General features: G+C 46.9%; 2 protein-coding genes across 3 annotated transcripts in view; one reads left to right on the forward strand and one right to left on the reverse strand.

The window, feature by feature from the left end:
- The window catches only part of Srp19 (signal recognition particle 19), a 42,686-nt gene extending 29,370 nt beyond the window's left edge, over positions 1-13,316 (forward strand). Inside the window, exons 4-5 of the mRNA XM_068380612.1 lie at positions 9,144-9,259; positions 13,017-13,316. Coding sequence (XP_068236713.1) covers positions 9,144-9,259; positions 13,017-13,149 — 249 coding nt within the window. The 3' untranslated portion in view covers positions 13,150-13,316. The remainder of the gene's footprint in view (positions 1-9,143; positions 9,260-13,016) is intronic.
- Positions 13,317-13,444: 128 nt separating this feature from the next.
- The window catches only part of Spt7, a 70,532-nt gene continuing 61,991 nt past the window's right edge, over positions 13,445-21,985 (reverse strand). For both annotated transcript variants that reach the window (XM_068380610.1, XM_068380611.1), the window contains exons 7-8: positions 16,538-16,708; positions 13,445-13,686 (exon numbers count right to left, since the gene is read on the reverse strand). In XM_068380610.1, the coding sequence (XP_068236711.1) occupies positions 13,602-13,686; positions 16,538-16,708 (256 nt within the window). In that variant the 3' untranslated portion in view covers positions 13,445-13,601. The remainder of the gene's footprint in view (positions 13,687-16,537; positions 16,709-21,985) is intronic.

Raw genomic sequence — 21,985 nt, forward strand, 5'->3', positions numbered from 1 at the left:
GGCCCTCCGTCCGCCTCGTCGTAAGGGCCTCTCATCTCCCTATAAGGGTGCTTGAGGCGCCTTTTTGAATCTCCGTTTGCAGCCTACAACTTCTTTTTCTCGATCTTCCGTCTTGGTGCAGATGGACAGCAGTCTAATCTCGTCTTCCGACGGGCAACGGTCTTCCCGACGGACAACGGTCTTCCCGACGGACAGCGGTCTTCCGACGAACATCAGTCTCCCGGCGGACAACGATCCCTTCGGGGCAAAGGGTTGCCCCCACGGGGGTTTCTTCCCTTGCGTGTCAGGGTTTCCCTGCGCGCCCTTCTGCTCATCAGCGCTCTCCTGTTCGTCAGCGCTTTCAAGATGATCTTCCCTGCGGTTCCTGTTACGTGCCCTGTGCGCCCACGTTCGCCCTCGCGATCTAGAACTTCGGTTCAGGTCGGGGTCAAGGACTCTTCTTCTTTGCGCAGGCTTCCACGCGTAGCCTTCTGCTCGTCAGCGATCATCAGCTCGTCAGCGATCATCAGCTCGCCAGCGATCGTCAGCGATCATCAGCTCGCCAGCGATCTCCGGATCGCCCACGTGTGTTACAGCTGGCACGCCAACGTTCTCCAACACTTCTGAAGGAACATGGTTCGCCAGCTACTAGCTCAACTGCGGATGCTGATCGCCATCGCGCGACCCTCAACTGCGGATGCTGATCGCCATCGCGCGACCCTCAACTGCGGATGCTGATCGCCATCGCGCGACCCTCAACTGCGGATGCTGATCGCCATCGCGCGACCCTCAACTGCGGATGCTGATCGCCATCGCGCGACCCTCAACTGCGGATGCTGATCGCCATCGCGCGACCCTCAACTGCGGATGCTGATCGCCATCGCGCGACCCTCAACTGCGGATGCTGATCGCCATCGCGCGACCCTCAACTGCGGATGCTGATCGCCATCGCGCGACCCTCAACTGCGGATGCTGATCGCCATCGCGCGACCCTCAACTCTGAACGATCGCCCTCATGCGGATGCTGATCACCATCGCACCCTTTCACGCGATCATTTACCTGCGCATGCTGCTCGCCATCGCACAACCCTGAACGATTGCCCGCTTACGCATGCTGCTCCTCATCGCACAACCCTGAACGATCGCCCTCTTGCGGATGCTGATCACCATCGCACCCTTTCACGCGATCATTCACCTGCGCATGCTGCTCGCCATCGCACAACCCTGCACGATTGCCCGCTTACGCATGCTGCTCCTCATCGCACAACCCTGAACGATCGCCCTCATGCGGATGCTGATCACCATCGCACCCTTTCACGCGATCATTCACCTGCGCATGCTGCTCGCCATCGCACAACCCTGCACGATTGCCCGCTTACGCATGCTGCTCCTCATCGCACAACCCTGAACGCTCGCCCTCTTGCGGATGCTGATCACCATCGCACCCTATCACGCGATCATTCACCTACACATGCTGCTCGCCATCGCTTACCGCCAGCGATGATCTTCACCTACGCGGCAGCACGATCCCTCGCCGTCACGCCATCGCTTGCGTTCGTCGCCTCGAACACGTGTTCATTTACCTGCCTACCCTCACGCCCATTCGCCTGCGTGCCCGCGCGATCGCTCGCCTGCGCGCCCGCGCGATCGCTCGCCTGCGCGCCCGCGCGATCGCTCGCCTGCGCGCCCGCTCGCCTGCGCGCCCGCGCGACCACTCGCCTGTGCGCCCGCGCGACCATTCGCCTTTGCGCGGCCGTTCGCCCTCGCGCGACCATAGTTCGCGGCGAATTCCACAGCCGGTGGTAGCAGCAGGGACGCGTGCTCCTAGGCGGTACTCGGGATCACCTCCATCCAAGCACAGGTTGGTAGTGCAGGACGAAGACAGGTCAGTACAGCATTCTTCCCACCTTCTTTTCAGGCAGGAACCGTCGTGTCCTCTCCAAAGGATCGCCCGATCCCTTTCACCTTAGCGAGGATTTCGGACTATGTGTCCTTGGAGCAGCAGACATGGTTTGATCCGCTGGCACGGGCGTTAATGAGGGTTATGAAACCAGCACTCACCGGCCAGGGTAACAAACCAGCGGCTGTCTCTCCTACGCTGAAGAGAAAGAGAGGAGTGGACTTCGTGGTGACTTCCCCCAGGGCGAAGTTGGTTCCCAAGAGGTCGGTCTCGAGGGTCCCCTCTCCTGCACGAGTACTCTCTCCTTCTCCCGCCCTGGAAGGATTTTTGGCGGGGGGGCTTTCCGTTCAAGATTTCTCCATCGGACAAGGGGTGACTGCTTACCTCTTCCTCTGGGAGCTTACCAGGTTCTTTCCCTCCTCGGTTACGGCCCGAGGTTTGGTTCAAGGAAGCTACAGGAAGATCAAGGGTACTTTCCTCCTCTCGAGCTCAGGCACCTTGGCCTTTCGTCGTTAAGTATCTACTTGCGGACAAGCTCGATGTTGTACCATCTGGACGCGCTGACTGAAGGCTTCCTTCGGGTGTCTCATCTGTGGAGGTCAACGACCTCAGACACCCTTCCATCCTTGAGAAGAGTTTTGTCTTTGCCCAAGGACAGAGACTTAGACATCTGCTGTGCGGAGTAAATCGACTTCCGGTTCCACTCCTCCAAGGCGCTTTCTTCCAGACTCTGCAGGGCTCCAGCTCCCTTTTCTTTCAACCACGTCGGCCTAAGTTATTGGCTACGACAACTGGGACAAGGTGTCCAATTGCAGTTCCCTCCTGTCAGGAACAGATGGCACGGGAGACTCCCCCGGGGGGGGCATAGTCCTAAAAAGGAGTTCACGAACTCTAGGATTGCAGGTTTTTTCGCTGGGAGGATGCTTAAGGTTACTCATCCGAATGACAGCTTCCCGATGCCCATTCCCGCACAATCTCTGTGAGTAGCCAAGGATATCGCGCCTGCCGTCTCTGTCAGCGAATTCAGTGTCTCTGAACCTCTATGCCATAGCATCAGCAGAGTTGCCCGGTTGGGCAGAATGATCCATACCTTAGGCGAAGGTCTTCCTTAGGATCATCGACGGCTTCACCCCCGGCCCCCTCAGTCGATCCTTTCTTGTAAGGAAGGATCTGAGAGGGGATGTCCATAGTCGACCTCTCAGCCCTGATCAAGTTTGTCGAACAAACTTCGGCCAGCGTAGACCAGCAGAATCGATCAGACTGGTAACGAGGCGACAGGACTCCTTTAACCCTGGATCGGAAGGACGGGTACTTTCAGTTTCCATTCCATCCATCTTCCAGGGTGCTCGTCGAATTCAGCCTAAACTGCAAGTATTCCTGCTTATGATGCAGTGTGGCTATCCCGCCGTGGCATAGCAGGTTTGTTTCCCCAGAGAACTCTCCCTGCCTTCCTCTTGGCCGCTCAGGTGCAGACTTCCGCCTCCTCTGCTGTTTGGAGGGCTGGTCAACTCCGGTAGGCTCGGGTTTCGACCTTCTTCAGCGCCGGGAAAAGCTTCCGAATGCTGACCATGAGTGTGGGCTCATGGTATTTTGCTTGGAGCCTTCTCTTCCTCCGCCTCAACATCTGGAGTATCTGGCCATGATATTGAGTCAACCGCCTTACCACGTTGGAAACCCCGCTTCTCGTCCGTCCAGCGAGGTTAAGCAACGTCGGTACTTGGATGGGTGACCACCTGGGGACGCCAGATTCTGTTACCACATCCTCCGAGCCTTCCTTTCGGTTGACTGTGGCAAGACTGAGGAGAGTCGCAGTACCTGTTCTCAGTCAAGCAGAGTTTTCAGCCCTACCTTGGAACGTTTCCTAGTTCTTCTTTCCTCATTGACCCGTTTATAGTCCGAACGGTCGCCTCAGGATAAGTTCCATGTGGGGCGATCCAAGTTCCGGTGGCTTCAGGCAATGTTTAACCGGACTCCCTGGCCCTATGGGACCAGCGGAACTATAAAACATTCAATGGGTGTTGACCTATGGAGCCTCTTGATGGTAGTGGATATTCTCGTCCTTTCCCCACATTCTTGATGCGGTTCTCGGACTCGTCAAAGGAAAGGGGGGGGGGCATGTTCCGGTCCAGGCCTATGGTCAAGACCTGAAGGATACCTCTCCATCATTCAGGCAGGCTTAAGGGCCTTAGTCTGGCCCCTCTTCAGATCCTACTGCTCCTGCCAAGTCGCCCCGTTGCGTGTCGACTTCATGCTAACCAGCAGGGGACGCATTTTCACACCTTCACATCTTGCAGTAGAAATACCGGGATGATTGAGATTCTCTCAATTCCACCATCGGCTCTCTCATTCCAGGCAGGGGAATGTTTCTCTCAGACTATCCGAGCAGAGCCTCATAGAGAGAGTGTACCTAGGGGTCTTTGACCTTGGGTAACCAGCAAGTGCTGGTCTGGGGGACCTGATCGCGACAGCTTGGAACCTCAAGCTTCCGCTAGTTTTCCCCCCAGTCTCAGACCCCGAGACTCTGGCAAGATGCATTCCGGTGATGGTGGGACAACTTCGACGCCTGCGTCTTCCCTCCTTTTTGTCTGCGGACAATGGGTCTCAACAAAACCAGGTTGTCTGTCAACCTTTCAATGGGAGAGCTCCACTGGGACTATGCGCAGAACGGTTTCTGGACCCTCTGCTTCCCCTGACGGAACTCCCGGGAGAGCTTCTCCCACGGCGCAGACTACTCAAGCAACCACACTGCGACATCTCTCCCGAACCGGGGCGTCGCTTCGGCTTCATGCCTGGAGACACTACGCTTCCTCCTCTAGAAGAGACAACCCGCTACAGTCGCGGTACGGAGGTCGCGTCATCTGCGATAGTCATCCACAGGGGTCTCCCAGGCAAAGTGAAGAGTCTAAGGTGGTTGGTGCCGTGGGAGATATACCTCTTCCCGTGAGGCCTCTTCTCCAGCAATAACGATCTTATTGCCTTTCGGCGGGAGGAAACTCCTTTCCGCTCTTGGCAATGAAGCCTGTCGCTCAGCCTTTCCCTGACCTTCAGGCTTAAAGGAATAACTTTTTCCTGCCCGCTGGATCTATCCTCGCTCATGCGAAGCTACGATCGTCCCTGCCCTAGTCGGAGGAAGACCTCCAACTTGGAGCATGGCTCGGACTTTTAGTCCTTTAAGAGATCTTCTCAAGACCCTTTTACGACAGGCCTCGGATTGTATTCCGCCTTGGGTCTTCTGCTCACTCTGGCCACGGCCAGTGTGTAAGCAATCTTCTTGGTCTCTTACTACTCCCCCCCTTTCTAAGGAAGAGGGGAAGGCAACATTCAGGCTCGCTCCTGAGTTGTTGGCTAGACTCAGAATCTGAGGGTCCCGACCCTTCGGTCCGATTCATTCAAGATTTCGAGTCTCCATTCTGTGTCTGATGTCCCAAGACCTTCTCTTTCTTGCCAGTACAGGAATCGAGAGGTTAGCGCTGGGAACAGCTGCAGTTTGGCCTCAGTTGCAGCCGATTTGGGAACACAAGGAGGACATGGGGGGAGAGTCACCAGTATACCTCTTCAGCCCGGACTCAAGGACATTCATCTCGACCTGTCTTCAGACCCTCCCCCGTCACGTCGCCCTACAGCACGATGTTGGATACATCGCAACGTCCCTCGCCTTCGAGTAATACTACTCTGTGACGCAGGTGCTACAAGCTGGAGTCTGGAAGCGTCTGATGACCTTCGCAGCCCGCTTCCTGCAGGGCGTGACCCACAGGAGTCTCGATACGTTTTCTATCGCTCTGTGGTGGCTACACAACAGCTGGTCTAACCTCAGGCTCCTTTTTGGACAGGTAGCAGAAGGTTGAGGGCATTGTTATTAGGTTTTAGTCTGCATGAACGAAAGAAGTATGTCTGGCCCTTACTTCTTTCTTCATCATCCCCTCTACGGGGAAGCAGCATCCTGGTCTCTGCATAGCTGACCTCGAACCTCTGCAGGTAAACCATGCTTCCTTGTGTTCCGAGTATTGAGTCAATACTGTCGCGTCCCCCATACCCTGACGAGGTGGTATTGGGAACGTCCTAACCCAGAGTTCCTTCTGGAACTCCAGGTCAACTGCCTAAGACGGGTCACACTTCTTCCTTCACACACAAGCTTACGTAGGCCACATGGTTCCTTGCGGTGCAAGGAACTTGTGAGGTGCAGGGACTCCTTTTCTCGAGTGCGACTCACTCGGATTCTGAGTCCCCGGGTAAAGCCAAAGCCAGTATGGCTGGGGACTTTCCACCCTTCCTAAGGGATAAGTCACCCTTTGTAAATAGCGTGGTTTGTATTTCGGTTACGGAACAAATGACAAATTCGAAGATAATTTGTATTTTTCTTAACCATACAAACCTTAGCTATTTACACATATTTGCCCGCCAGCCCTGTCCCCCAAGACAAGTCCTACCTCTAAGTGAAAGTGAGTATTCACCTGTGTGTGGGGGGGAGGAGGGGTAGCTAGCTACCACTCCCCTACCCCCCGCTAACTAGCGCGGGGGTAATACACCCTCGTTAAATTCTAATGGCTCGCCATTTCAGCTACGCTAAAAGTAATAACCCTTTGTAAATAGCTAAGGTTTGTATGGTTAGGAAAAATACAAATTATCTTCGAATTTGTCATCTTTCTTCTCAAGGAAGTCTACCTTTGGCTGTTCAGAAACCCGACCGCCGTCTCTTCTCTGACGCATCAGACACGGGCTGGGGTGCGACTTTGGACGGACAGGAATGCTCGGGAACATGGAATCAGGAGCTAAGGACACTTCACATCTATTGCAAGGAGCTGTTGGCGGTTCATCTGACCTTGATAAACTTCAAGTCCCTCCAGCTTAACAAGGTGGTGGAGGTGGACTCTGACAACACCACAGCCTTGGCTTACATCTCCAAGCAGGGAGGGACTCATTCGTGGAAGTTGTTCTAGATCGCAGGGACCTCCTCATCTGGTTAAAAGATCGAAAGCTCACACTGGTAACGAGGTTCATTCAGGGCGATATGAATGTCATGGCAGATCGCCTTAGCCAGAAGGGTCAGGTCATCCCCACAGAGTGGACCCTTCACAAGAATGTTTGCAGCAGACTTTGGGCCCTGTGGGGTCAGCCAACCATAGATCTGTTCGCTACCTCGATAACCTAGAGGCTCCCGTTGTATTGTTCTCCGATTCCAGACCCAGCAGCAGTTCACGTGGATGCTTTTCTGCTGGATTGGTCCCATCTCGACCTGTATGCATTCCCGCCGTTCAAGATTGTCAACAGGGTACTTCAGAAGTTCGCCTCTCGCAAAGGGACACGGCTGACGTTGGTTGGCTCCGCTCTGGCCCGCGAGAGAATGGTTCATAGAGGTACTGCAATGGCTGGTCGACATTCCCAGGACTCTTCCTCTAGGAGTGGACCTTCTACGTCTACCTCACGTAAAGAAGGTACATCCAAACCTCCACGCTCTTCGTCTGACTGCCTTCAGACTTTCGAAAGACTCTCAAGAGCTAGGGGCTTTTCGAAGGAGGCAGCAGCCAGAGCGATTGCCAGAGCAAGGAGGACATCCACTCTCAGAGTCTATCAGTCTAAAGGGGAAGTCTTCCGAAGCTGGTACAAGGCCAATGCAGTTTCCTCATCCAGTACCACTGTAACCCAGATTGCTGACTTCCTGTTACATCTAAGGAACGTAAGATCCCTTTCAGCTCCTACGATTAAGGGTTACAGAAGTATGTTGGCAGCGGTTTTCCGCCACAGAGGCTTGGATCTTTCCACCAACAAAGATCTACAGGACCTCCTTAGGTCTGTTAAGACCTCAAAGGAACGTCGGTTGTCCACTCCAGGCTGGAATCTAGACGTGGTCCTAAGGTTCCTTATGTCATCAAGATTTGAACCTCTCCAATCAGCCTCTTTTAAGGACCTCACATTAAAACTCTTTTCCTCGTGTGCTTGACAACAGCTAAAAGAGTAAGTGAGATCCACGCCTTCAGCAGGAACATAGTTTTCACATCTGAGACGGCTACATGTTCCTTGCAGCTCGGTTTTTTGCTAAAACGAGCTTCCTTCACGTCCTTGGCCTAAGTCGTTCGAGATCCCAAGCCTGTCCAACTTGGTGGGGGACGAACTGGAGAGAGTACTTTGCCCAGTTAGAGCTCTTAGGTACTATCTAAAAAGGTCATAACCTTTACGAGGACAATCAGAAGCCTTATGGTGGGCTATCAAGAAGCTTTCTCTTCCAAGGTCTAAGAACTCAGTTTCTTACCTATTCAGGCTCCTGATTAGGGAAGCACATTCTCATCTGAAGGAAGAAGACCTTGCTTTGCTGAAGGTAAGGACACATGAAGTGAGAGCTGTGGCTACTTCAGTGGCCCTCAAACAGAACCGTTCTCTGCAGAGTGTTATGGATGCAACCTATTGGAGAAGCAAGTCAGTGTTCGCATCATTCTATCTCAAAGATGTCCAGTCTCTTTACGAGAACTGCTACACCCTGGGACCATTCGTAGCAACGAATGCAGTAGTAGGCGGGGGCTCAGCCACTACATTCCCATAATCCCATAACCTTTTTAACCTTTCTCTTGAATACTTTTTATGGGTTGTACGGTTGGCTAAGAAGCCTTCCACATCCTTGTTGATTTGGCGGGTGGTCAATTCTTTCTTGAGAAGCGCCGAGGTTAAAGGTTGTGATGAGGTCCTTTAGTATGGGTTGCAGCCCTTTATACTTCAGCACCTAAGAGTCGTTCAGCATCCTAAGAGGACCGCTACGCTCAGTAAGAAAGACGTACTTAATAAAGGCAGAGTAATGGTTCAAGTCGTCTTCCTTACCAGGTACTTATTTATTTTATGTTATTTTTGAATAACTAATAAAATAAAATACGGGATACTTAGCTTCTGTGTTAACATGTATGCTGGTCTCCACCCACCACCCTGGGTGTGAATCAGCTACATGATTATCGGGTAAGATTAATATTGAAAAATGTTATTTTCATTAGTAAAATAAATTTTTGAATATACTTACCCGAAAATCATGATTTAATTGACCCACCCTTCCTCCCCATAGAGAACCAGTGGACCGAGGAAAAAGTTGAGGTGGTGTTGACAAGAAGTACTAGAGTACCTGACCACAGATGGCGCTGTGGCGTTCACCCCCACCTGTATAGCGATCGCTGGCGTATCCCGACCGTAGATTTCTGTCGGCAACAGAGTTGACAGCTACATGATTATCGGGTAAGTATATTCAAAAATTTATTTTACTAATGAAAATAAAATTTTTCCCCACAAGATGCTTGGTGAAAGGAAAATATATTGTCGTGAAAAGAGCAAGGAAGCACCTTACTGGGGAAGAGTTAGAGTGCAGTTGAAGAGTCCCAGTGGAGAACCTATTAATCCCAAATTCGAGTAAGTTGACATCTACATCTATTCATTTCATAGCTAATTATCTTCTTATTTAAGATTTATTGCATTCACTCGTAATATTAGAAAAGTACCTTAAAATTTTTGCATATTACTTATTGTTCCAGCACGGATTCAACCCTTGTATGATTTCAGTAAAGCTGTAAACGTGACTGTCAAGATCTTATAACGAGGTGTCAGTAGTTGCATGCAGGTGGTGGGAACCATTACCATCCCACCCCCACTCCCAGCTGATTCACTGAGAAGCCAGTTTGGCTATAGCTCCCAAGATGTACAGATGTACTCTCAGTGTAACCAAACTTTTCAGTGTGACTTGTTGCTTTTGGCAATGGAGAAACCATGTTTGGACATGCAGTCCTGCCCTTACGTTCGTGGCCATAACGGTGAAACATTTTTGAGCTGGAGCTCAGTGGATCCCCATTAATTGTGCCATCTTGCAGAGGCCATGACTGTTAGGAGACATCGCCCTGCAAGGAATGTAAATCATGCCCGTCAGTACGGAAAGAGAAGGAAATAAAAAGCCAAGTGACGTTTTTATCGAAGTTGAAGAGTTCCACTAACCCTCTCTCTCCTCCTCTGGTACTCATGCTTCCGAACCCTCTCCTGTGGGGTGACGGAGAAGGACAACAAACGTGAATTAACTTTAATACAAGCTCTGAGGGAGTTGGTACTACCCACTTCCCCTAGAGAGGCGGGTAGTCCCCAGTTGGTTCAGGGTACTATAATTGATAATTTTTCAGATAACAACCCGGCAAGAGAAGATACCTTAAAGACATTGTGGCTGTCTTTAAGGTTGGAAGGCATCCTGTTAGCAGAGAAATTTATACTCGCTTTAGCTACTGCTAACAATAAAGCCTCCTCAGCCACAAATCCTTCCGTTGCAGCCTCGGAGAGAAGGCCGACGTGAACTCCTCAGGTCTACCAGACATCTTGGATAGTAGACTTGATGACAGAATCTTAACTTTGGCATTTTCCTCACCAGCAGCTCATGGAACACTCTTGATGGTTAAGACCAGAAAGAACCTTTGACCTACCTCTTCACCTACTCCGATGCCTTCAACCTCGTCTTCTGCAAAGGCAAATAAATCACCTAGCTTCAGTTAGGCAAAGAGGAGCGGAAACCTGCAGTACTCCCTAAAGGAATCTGTCTTCCAAGCGAAGGTTCTCTCACCCTCCTTCCCTGAAGATTGTACTGTACTTCTAGACCTTCACATTCCAGGACAAGAGATTTGGAAAGGTGTTCTTTCAGAAGAGAATATGACCATTTTGGCATGCAAGCATTCAGTTCTGGAATCTTATGCTTACAGAGAGACGTGTACAATTGTAAATGTGCCCCCATCAGTAGAAACTTTCTCAGCAGAACTTGAAAGTTTTATGGATTCACGCTCCTCTAGTAAGGCACTCCCAGATACTGATAAGCATATACAGTACACTCTTTGGTTAATGAACCCTTGGCAGAGGGTAATCCTACTGTTAGGAAACAGATTCTAGACCTGGTTAGTGTACGATCACCTGCATAATCTCCCTAAGCAGTTAATCTCACCCTTCTAGATGCACATATTCACCTCTGAGCACTCAGGCCTCAGACCAAAGTGATTCTCTTTGGATTAAGTCTTTCGCTGGTTACACACTATCAGCAGTGCATCCACACTTTTCCCCCTCTAAGGAGAAGGCATTTGAAACCTTTCCAGGTTTCTCTGGTAAAATCAGCCCCATTCCACTGGAACAGAAGGGCTAGAGCAATTACTTGGGGCTGACCAGTGATCCTTCAAACAGCATTGAAGGGATCTCTGGAGGCACCTGTATGGGACGAGCTTCTCCAGCGACAAATGGTGGCGGAGAAGACTGCAACCACTTAGCTGGGAGTATTGTCTTGTACAGAAACAGTTGTGAAAAACTCGAGCTACTGTCATGTTTATCAGTACTGTATGCCCAAATAATTATTCAAACTCTACTTGGCTGTTAGGTTATACTTCTCCCAATTTATCATAATGCCCAGATTGTGACAAAAGGCAAGAAGCCGCTCTATATCCTGTAGCAAATGCTTCACAGAGGAAGCAAAGATCAGGCAGTTGTCAAGGTAAGTCAGCAGACCTATTCTGCACTAGTGAGCTCCAGCTACTCTAGAGTAAGCTCCTGAACAGCAGTACAGTCCAAAACACAGGGTCTTAAACTGATACATCGTACTGTCAAGGAGGAAGTGGAAGTAGTTCTGGGAGCATGAAGTCTTCTCTGGTGGAATTAGTATAGACCAAACTGTTTCCTTCCACAAACTGGTTTACGGGAGAGAGGTTGATGAGTGGTCTCCAGCCCCTAGTTTGTCACATATAAAGGGACACATAGTGACAAGTTCTTCACCAGGAAGAGACTGTAAAAGCCTTGTAGTATGGTGCATGAGAGAGGGGGATATTGTAAAAGCCTTAGAGTATAGTTCATGAGGGGGAGAATGTAAAAGCATTAGAGTATGGTTCATGATAGATAGGGGGGAGGTGGTTCAGAAAAGGTAGTAAGTACCTGGCCCTATAGACACTACCCAATACTCGGCCCTGTATCTCTGCCATGTTCCCAGTCTGATGAAAGGCATCCCTCTCCTCATGGCAGCAGGTAAGGGGTTATGCCAACATCCCCCTCTACCTCTCTTCCTGACCTGACCAGGTTTGGGGCCGCAAAAGGGCTGTGCACATACAAAATCCCTTCGAGTGCAGGAGGTTGTAGGCGGTTTGATTGGTGTTTAGAAAAAGTTGTAGCTGCATTTTTTACCACCAATCATTGACGAGCCAGAGCCTGTGAGAGAGAGTGCTGGTTGCATGTGACTCCTCGGAAGGAGGTATGGCTGCCCGGTTTCTCAGTGCATCAGAGTTACCTCTGGACCAACTTGTTATGAGATTCAGGCAGCGCAAAGTATGTGTATCCCTCCACTTTGAAACCCAGTTAGTCCACTGATTTACGGATTGGTGTGCCAAGGTCACTGCCTTCTCACTTTCCTTAGGTCAAACTTATCAGTGGCACAGAAACAGGAGAGCAGTCAATGCCGTGCTGGGGTGCAGCAAATACTGGGGAAACATCACATTCCACCAAAGCCTGAAAAATGCTCCAATGAAGGTCCAAGATCTTGTTCATGCTGTATACTCCACACGGACCAAACCACGTTCGTATTTGCAGAAACTTCAGTGACAAGTGAACTCAAAAAAGGATATAAAGCTTTATCATCATCATCTTAAGGGTTGCCAAGCTTGACACCAGAAAAGACTTAGCCATCACTTTACTGTTCAAAGCATAAACCCACCACTGCTCCTCTTACTCTTGAAAGCATGTCACTTAGCTGCACTCAGCACATGGTAATGACTGCAAGAAATCATGACCCATACAAGAAGCGCAGATAGTGGGGGTCTATCTCCAGGCTTATCATAAACCAATTGCAGTGCCTAAACTATCCTTTACCCTGCATTTATAAAATTGAACATCCATGGTCAGCTTCACAAATCCAAATAATCATCCCCTTTCTGAAAAGTATAAGAAAAAGAATGAAAGCCTTATGTAAGGTTGCATCTGTACTCATTAACTACCTCGTTAACGAAGTCAACAGCTGTTCCAGCTTGCATTGAAGACATTCCCTATCTTGAAGGATGAAAGGCTTGTGTACACGTATGAGTAAAGTACAATTACATGTATATATATTTACTAATAATGTGTGACTGAGGAGAAGACAGAATTTTCTAAAGAACTTTGTACTTGCTTTCAGAACTCGGGAGGACCTGATGGTCTACACAGCAGAAAAAATACCACAACTGAAAAGTAGAACTAATCCTAAACATGGTCAAGATGTACAACAACAACAACAGGGAAAACAGGGCAAAGGAAAGAAAAAGAAGTAACATCCTGGTAGAAATATTTATTACATAATTTCACATTTGAATTATTTGTTAGCAGTTTCAAATATCTGGTTTAAAGTTGCTTTGTTTTTTAATATTATCAAATACATTTATAACTTATGAAAAGATATGTGAATCATATAGGTCCAGAAAATAAAATGTTTGAAATATTGTGTGTTTTGATTTGCAGTTTGTGTTTGGGAAAATAAATATTAATATAAGTTAAAAAAAAAAAACTCACCTTTCAAGTTTTAAATATCAAAATAATACAACCAGTTTACAAAATTTTTTTAAAATCTTTATTAGATATGAAATATCTTTGGTACCATCTTAAAATACATTTAAGAAAAACACTCAACGATACAACTAATTTACTCATTCTCATACAAGAATGATAAATGGATAAAGCATCTAAAAAAATAAACCAGTCCTGTGAATAGTTAAAGTAACTTTTTCTATCGTGGAGTGAGGGGATACGGCTGATATTGGTGTGTAGTAACTGGTGAATTCTGCACCACATCCTCTCCATCGGCACCAACCCTGTGGAATATAATATGGTGTAATCTCCCTTATGTAGTAAAATTTCTTTAGAATCATATGCAATACCAAATTAAGATAAAAGTTTCAATTATGAAAAATATGCTTCTCACATGTATTTCAAATGACTGTAATTTTGGTGTAGATAAACTGGTATGCTTTATTCCTGCTTATTGTTAGTCTAGTTTCTTCTCCACTTGGCAATTAACATCAAGCTTGATGATTTATAATGTACACTTGTGGGGAGGGGGGGGGGTTAAAGTGCTGTGTGGTCTCCAAGGACTTTCCTGGGAGAGGTTAGAACAGGAATCCAATACAGTAGGACATAAATACCAAAGAAATATTGTCTCCCCTGCTCTAAGGCTAGTGTATGTATCAACATACAGTACAAAGCACAGACTCCGTGTGTATAAGAGAAGCCTTCAAGTTCAGGCCCTGAAAATCATCTACTATGGGCGATGTCATTACTTACATCATCACTATATACACAAAAGAACTGATACTCGTGTTGGAGATAATAATACCTGTGCATCAGCAAAATCAAGTGTACTGTACCCAACCTTAAGTGGGGTGACGAGTGTTTTTGCTACCATAGTGACTGTTTTGCTGATAGGTCCCGGGCTTGGAACCCTGTTAATTATTCGATTTGTTTGCAGTGGATCCATTCTACTCGTAAGTAGGGTACACTTGAGAAAGATTTGAGAGATATACTGTCTTTCTCCTTTCAATGAAAGTGAAAGGCTTTAAAAAGATCACAGGGAATGCTGAGTATTTACCCAGCAAGGATCTCATCAACCATGCAATTCCAGATAAAGCAGTTAGGGGTTTGGGAAATAGGATCGTGTTGGACCATGCCCTTTCCAGGTAATAGGTTTAGGTTTGGAGGCCAACCTAGACCCCGAAGAGAAGGCTCTTTTACTGAGGGGTTCCTCAGAGGAGGCTTCGGTCTTCCCAGGAAGCTATCCCGATGTCTATGCCACTATCTATGTACTGTATGTTCCAACTCAAGAGTTCTGCTAGGCAGGATACCAGTCAGCCAAGATTTGGTTATCTTGCATATCCTATAAACACCTTGGTTATAGCCATGAGAGCTAAGGCTTCAATCTGCTCTCTATAAATTTCTGCCCTTCGTCCACTTCCTTTTCATCCCAGATAGAGGATTTTGTTGTGGCCCTTTGGGGTACCAATCTCCTTGGAAGGCTCCAGTGGGGGCTCTTCCTTTCGATCCTGTGTATTGTGGATAGGCTTTCAGGCTAATGGCCTCCCAAACCAACAAGCACCTTTCAACAGGGAGCTACCTGTATTTAATGACCTCCCAAATTGAAAAAGTTGGTCCTATCTCCATCCCTAAAACTCGTGATATGAGAAAAATTGTTTCTTCACTAGCATTCTTTACTGATATGAAATTTCTGGACATCCAGAGCTGTACAGATTGATCTTGGAATAGGGTGTTCATTAAACACTCATCATCATCTCCTCATGGATCTATTGATGCTAAGAGCCTCGGTTAGATTTTGCCAGTTGTCTCTATCTTGAGCTTTTCATTCATTATCTCCTACTTCACGCTTCATATTCCTCAGCTATGTAGGTCTGACTCTTCCAACTCTTCTAGTGCCTAGTGGAGCCTAAATGAACATTTGGTGAACTAATCTCTCTTGGGGAGTGCGAAGAGCAGGCCCAACCCTTCTCAATCTACCCCTCATCATGATCTCATCCGCATATGGCGCTCGAGTAATCTCTCTCTTATAATTTCATTTCTAATCCTGTCCTGCCATTTAACTCTCAATATCCTTCTGAGAGCTTTGTTCTTAAATTTACTAAGTCTATTGGAGATTGTTTCATTGTCCTAACATGACTCGTGTCCATATAGTAACACCGATCTCACTAAACTGATGTATAGACTAATTTTTATATGAATGTTCACTCGATTTAACCTTGCCATTAAACACTACTTGAAACAAATCCAAGCAATACAACATTCACGTGAGGTACTTAACCTGTTCGTGACCCCTACAGGAGTAATCCCTAGTGAAGGACCTGTTCAGCCAGGTCTTTCAGAAGAAGTGTGATGACAGGCTCTCAGAATTTTTCAGTCACCCCTTATGAGGTGAGAGTCAGATTTGTTAGTTTTTCTTCTTATGAATATAAACATATGCTAGGTGTTATATGTTGTTGCTTGATGGTATACAGGTATCCTTGATTGTGCATAGTCTACTCAATAATGCACTGGTACTGGTTCTAATAGACAACACACCACATCAACTACAAAAAAATCTGGTCTTGACAAAGGAAAAACCTATTTTTGGAGAAGTGCTGTGTGATCTCTTGGACCTTCGATGCTCCCTGGCCTTGCGCAGGAGAGCAAGACAATGGATTCTCACTTAGGAATGCGATATGGCAGTTGGGTGCAAGCTGATGCCCAGGTAACGATGTCTCCAATAACACCATTGGTTCTTTCGTCTATGCGACCACATCTTGGTAATTATGTCACACATAGCAGACAATTTTCAGCATTCGAGGTGCTGTGTCGAGTTCAATACTGCCTGAACTCGAAGTTCTCTATTATACACACTGAGTCCATGCTTTGCACGCTGATACGCTAGCCCTACAGCAAGGGAGACAATATTATTTTGGTATATATGTCGTTTTGAATTTCCTGTTCTAGTCAGTCCTTGGAGATCACAAGGCAACTACCAAAAAATAGATTCTTCCTTTGTCAAAACCCCCTCTTTGTTAAAATTGTATATGCATTAAAAGGTGGTATAGTATTCTGAAATGCAATCATATAATTTATACTAAAAACATTTTTTAAAAAGTTACTGTAGAAGGAAAAGTGTGCCGTATATAAACTTACTGGCTTAGCACTGAGAATGGATGTAATGAGAGCTCTGGATCTAGACTAGAAGTGCTTTTAATTGATGGGACAGATGCATCATCCAATCCAGGTTGAGAAATTCCCGCCAAACCCAGATGCTGACTGGCTGAATCTTCAAGCCACCAGTCACTTGTGCTCTCTCGCCTTGAACTGAAATTGCAGCAAGTAAAAAGAAAACCTTGTAACTTTAAAATAAAAGTATAATATTCATAGGATATTGGAACATAATTGGTTAATTGAAGAATATATCTGACATTCTCATTTTAAATGTTTAAGCATGTTCAAAAGCTTCTTTCCAAAGACTTTTCATTAACATACCAGCAATTGAAATGAGACCTATTACATTGTGGTTATTGGTGGTGATTGGGCCAAGATATTAACATCTTTGCTCACCTGCTAGACACTTTTTGCAGTATTCTTTAGGGCATATTACATAGATTGGTCTTCCTAAGCAATCTGCTTTTCCTATGAAATATTTTATTCCTTAATCATTCCCAACAATATTGTGTAGGGAACAGAAGATGAAACACTTGAATAATGATGAGTAGTGCACAAAAATTTTTATAATTTCAAATTGTTGAAAGTACTATGCTTGGAAATATTTGTTTCGTAGTTCCTTGAGAGCTCTGCCTAATAATCAATCCCATATCTTTTTATTTAGCTTAACTGATAAAACACACTAACAACACTCTACCATCTCTTTCCACTAAATCCCATCTGTTGCTACACAACTTTTGTACTGCCTTCAAAACCAGTTTCACAATTAAGTATTGCCTTGATCTACTTCTACCAAGGTAATTCCAACCACAACAATACATTCCTTTCCCTCTATCTCTTCACAAAACTATTCGTTTAACATTTTGAAAGACGAAAAGTGACTGTAATAGTTAGAACATATAAAGTTTTAATAGACATGATGTTAATGAAAATTATACAAATCTAGGTTCTTCAGAAATATTGAAACTTTTTTTCAAGCACTACATCAATTGGCTTTTGTGAAGGGCTTGGAGCATGTGATACCCTTCTTACAATCTCCAATGCTGTATAGAAATCCCTTGATTGTGATCTGGAAGTTTTTATGAATGAGGTTTGAGTCCTGCTCAAACTTGTTAGTTCCTTTGGTTGCTGTAACCTCATCATCCTTGTGAGCTAAGGATGTGGGGTTTGGGGGAGCCCATAGGTCTATCTGCTGAGTCATCAGCAGCCATTGCTTGGCCCGCCTTGGTCCTAGCTTAGGCGGTGAGAGACCTTGGGAACTGATCATGTGTATATATAGTCAGTCTCTAGACCACTGTCCTGCTTGATATGGCAATGTCACTGACCCTTGCCTCTGCTATTCATGAGTAACCTTGAGACCTTTATTTAGTTCTCCTTTCTACTATGTTAAGCATAAGGCCCTTGTTTTCAAACTCAAACAGTTGGGAGTGGGTGGTCTTTTCTTCGAATCATTATTGAATTTTTAAGTAATAAAATGATACTTTAATTATAAAATAAATTTTTGAATATACTTACCCGGTGAATATATAATAGCTGCAACTCTGTTGCTCGACAGACAAAAAACAGTAAAAACTCGCCAGCGATCGCTATACAGGTTGCGGGTGTGCCCACCAGCGCCAACTGTCGGCCAGATACCACTCTCGATGTAAACAAAGACTCAATTTCTTCTCATCCCACTGCGTCTCTATTGGGGAGGAAGGGAGGGTCGTTTAATTTATATATTCACCGGGTAAGTATATTCAAAAATTTATTTTATAATTAAAATATCATTTTTAAATATTTAACTTAGCCGGTGAATATATAATAGCTGATTCACACCCAAGGAGGTGGGTAGAGACCAGTTAAATATGTTTACATCGTATAAGCTAAGAGTTTTTATTTCATTTTGGAAGTTATCAATATAACAAAAACAAAATAAATAGGTACCTGGTAAGGAAGTCGACTTAGACGATTACTCTGCCTTGTAAGTACGTCTTCCTTACGGAGCCTCGCGATCCTCTTAGGATGCTGACAGACCCCTAGGAGCTGAAGTATCAAGGGCTGCAACCCATACAACAGGACCTCATCAAACCCCTAATCTGGGCGCTCTCAAGAAATGACTTTGACCACCCACCAAATCAACCAGGATGCGAAAGGCTTCTTAGCCTTCCGGACAACCCATAAAAACAACATTAAAAACATTTCAAGAGACAGATTAAAAGGATATGGAATTAGGGAATTGTAGTGGTTGAGCCCTCACCCACTACTGCACTCGCTGCTACGAATGGTCCCAGTGTGTAGCAGTTCTCGTAAAGAGACTGGACATCTTGCAAGTAAAATGACGCGAACACTGACTTGCTTCTCCAATAGGTTGCGTCCATTATACTTTGCAGAGATCTATTTTGCTTAAAGGCCACGGAAGTTGCTACAGCTCTAACCTCGTGCGTCTTAACCTTAACCAAAGATCGGTCTTCCTCACTCAGATGTGAATGAGCTTCTTGTATTAACAATCTGATAAAGTATGACAAAGCATTCTTTGACATAGGCAAGGATGGTTTCTTAACTGAACACCATAAAGCTTCAGATTGGCCTCGTAAAGGTTTAGTACGATCTAAGTAGAACTTAAGAGCTCTAACAGGGCATAAGACTCTTTCTAGTTCATTGCCTACGATCTCCGATAAGCTGGGAATATCGAAAGATTTAGGCCAAGGACGAGAAGGTAGCTCATTTTTGGCTAGAAAACCAAGTTGCAGTGAACAAGTAGCTTTTTCCGACGAAAATCCAATGTTCTTGCTGAAGGCATGAATCTCACTGACTCTTTTAGCCGAGGCTAAGCATACCAGGAAAAGAGTCTTAAGAGTGAGATCTTTCAGGGAGGCTGACTGTAAAGGCTCAAACCTGTCTGACATGAGGAATCTTAGGACCACGTCTAAATTCCACCCAGGAGTAGCCAAACGACGCTCCTTAGTGGTCTCGAAAGACTTAAGGAGGTCTTGCAGATCTTTATTGTTGGAAAGATCTAAGCCTCTATGCCGGAAGACCGATGCCAACATGCTTCTGTAGCCCTTGATAGTGGGAGCTGAAAGGGATCGTCCTTTTCTCAGGTATAAGAGAAAATCAGCTATTTGGGCTACAGAGGTACTGGTCGAGGATACAGAAACTGACTTGCACCAGTCACGGAAGACTTCCCACTTCGATTGGTAGACTCTAATGGTAGACGCTCTCCTTGCTCTAGCAATCGCACTGGCTGCCTCCTTCGAAAAGCCTCTAGCTCTCGAGAGTCTTTCGATAGTCTGAAGGCAGTCAGACGAAGAGCGTGGAGGCTTTGGTGTACCTTCTTTACGTGTGGCTGACGTAGAAGGTCTACTCTTAGAGGAAGACTTCTGGGAACGTCTACTAACCATCGAAATACCTCGGTGAACCATTCTCTCGCGGGCCAGAGGGGAGCAACTAACGTCAACCTTGTCCCTTCGTGAGAGGCGAACTTCTGCAGTACCTTGTTGACAATCTTGAATGGTGGGAAAGCGTAAAGATCCAGATGTGACCAATCTAGGAGGAAGGCATCTATATGTATTGCTGCTGGGTCCGGGACTGGAGAGCAATATATTGGAAGCCTCTTGGTCAGCGAGGTTGCAAAGAGATCTATGGTGGGTTGACCCCAAGTGGCCCAAAAGTCTCTTGCACACATCCTTGTGGAGGGTCCATTCGGTTGGAATTACTTGACCTTTCCGACTGAGACAATCTGCTAGGACGTTCAAGTCGCCCTGGATGAACCTCGTTACTAGGGAGATGTCTCAACCTTTTGACCAGATGAGCAGGTCCCTTGCGATCTCGTACAACGTCAGTGAGTGGGTACCTCCCTGTTTGGAGATGTATGCCAAGGCCGTGGTGTTGTCCGAGTTTACTTCCACCACTTTGCCTCGAAGGAGATACTCGAAGCTTTTCAAGGCCAGATGAACTGCCAACAGCTCCTTGCAGTTGATATGCATGCTCCTCTGACTCGAGTTCCACAGACCTGAGCATTCCCGACCGTCCAGCGTCGCGCCCCAGCCCAAGTCCGATGCGTCCGAGAAGAGAACGTGGTTGGGTATCTGAACTGCCAGGGGAAGACCCTCTCTTAGGTTGATATTGTCCTTCCACCAAGTCAGACAAGACTTTATCTTTCCGGAAATCGGGATCGAGACCGCCTCTAGCGTCTTGTCCTTTTTCCAGTGAAAAGCCAGATGGAATTGAAGAGGACGGAGGTGTAGTCTTCCTAGTGATACAAATTGCTCCAGGGATGACAGCGTCCCTACCAGACTCATCCACAGCCTGACTGAGCAGCGTTCTTTCTTCAGCATCTTCTGGATGGAGAGCAGGGCTTGATCTATTCTGGGGGCCGACGGAAAAGCCCGAAAAGCTTGACTGTGAATCTCCATCCCTAAATACAGAATAATTTGGGATGGGACCAGCTGCGACTTTTCCAAATTGACTAGGAGTCCCAATTCCTTGGTCAGATCTAGAGTCCACTTGAGATCCTTCAGACAGCGACGACTGGAAGAGGCTCTGAGAAGCCAGTCGTCCAAATAAAGGGAGGCTCGGATGTCCGATAAGTGGAGGAATTTCGCCACATTCCTCATCAGCCTCGTAAATACGAGAGGAGCTGTGCTTAGGCCAAAGCACAGGGCCCGAAACTGGTAAACCACATCTTCGAAGACGAATCTCAGAAAAGGTTGGGAGTCTGAGTGAATGGGGATGTGGAAGTAGGCGTCCCTTAGGTCTAGCGAGACCATCCAGTCTTCCTTTCTGACCGCTGCTAAGACTGACTTTGTGGTCTCCATGGAAAACTTCGTCTTTGTGACAAAGACATTCAGAGCACTGACGTCTAGCACCGGTCTCCAACCTCCTGTCTTCTTTGATACTAGGAAGAGACGGTTGTAAAACCCCGGTGATTGAAGGTCCGAGACTTTGACCACCGCTCCCTTCTCTAGCAAAAGAGACACTTCCAGTTTCAGGGCTTGTCTCTTTTCTTCCTCTCTGTACCTGGGAGAGAGATCGATGGGGGACGTCGCTAGAGGGGGTTTGCGTACAAAAGGGATTTTGTACCCCTCTCTGAGTAACCTCACAGATTGTTGATCTGCGCCTCTCTTCTCCCAGGCTTGCCAGAAGTTCTTGAGTCTGGCTCCTACTGCTGTCTGAAGTTGCGGGCAGTCAGACTCTGCCCTTAGAGGACTTGGATCCTTTCCTCTTCCCTCGCTTCCCTTCGGCACGAGCACCTCCCCTGCTGGAGGCTCTGCCACGAAAGGGCGGAATAAAACGAGATGCTGGAGTGTCTATCCTCGGTCTAGCAGACAATGTAGGCAAAGGGGGAGCTTTGCGAGCCGAGGACGCAACTAGATCGTGGGTGTCCTTCTGAACTAAAGACAAGGCAATTTCCTTAACCAAGACTTCAGGAAACAGGCACTTGGAAAG

Source organism: Palaemon carinicauda, chromosome 9 (assembly GCF_036898095.1).
Source record: "Palaemon carinicauda isolate YSFRI2023 chromosome 9, ASM3689809v2, whole genome shotgun sequence".
NCBI lineage: Eukaryota > Metazoa > Arthropoda > Malacostraca > Decapoda > Palaemonidae > Palaemon > Palaemon carinicauda.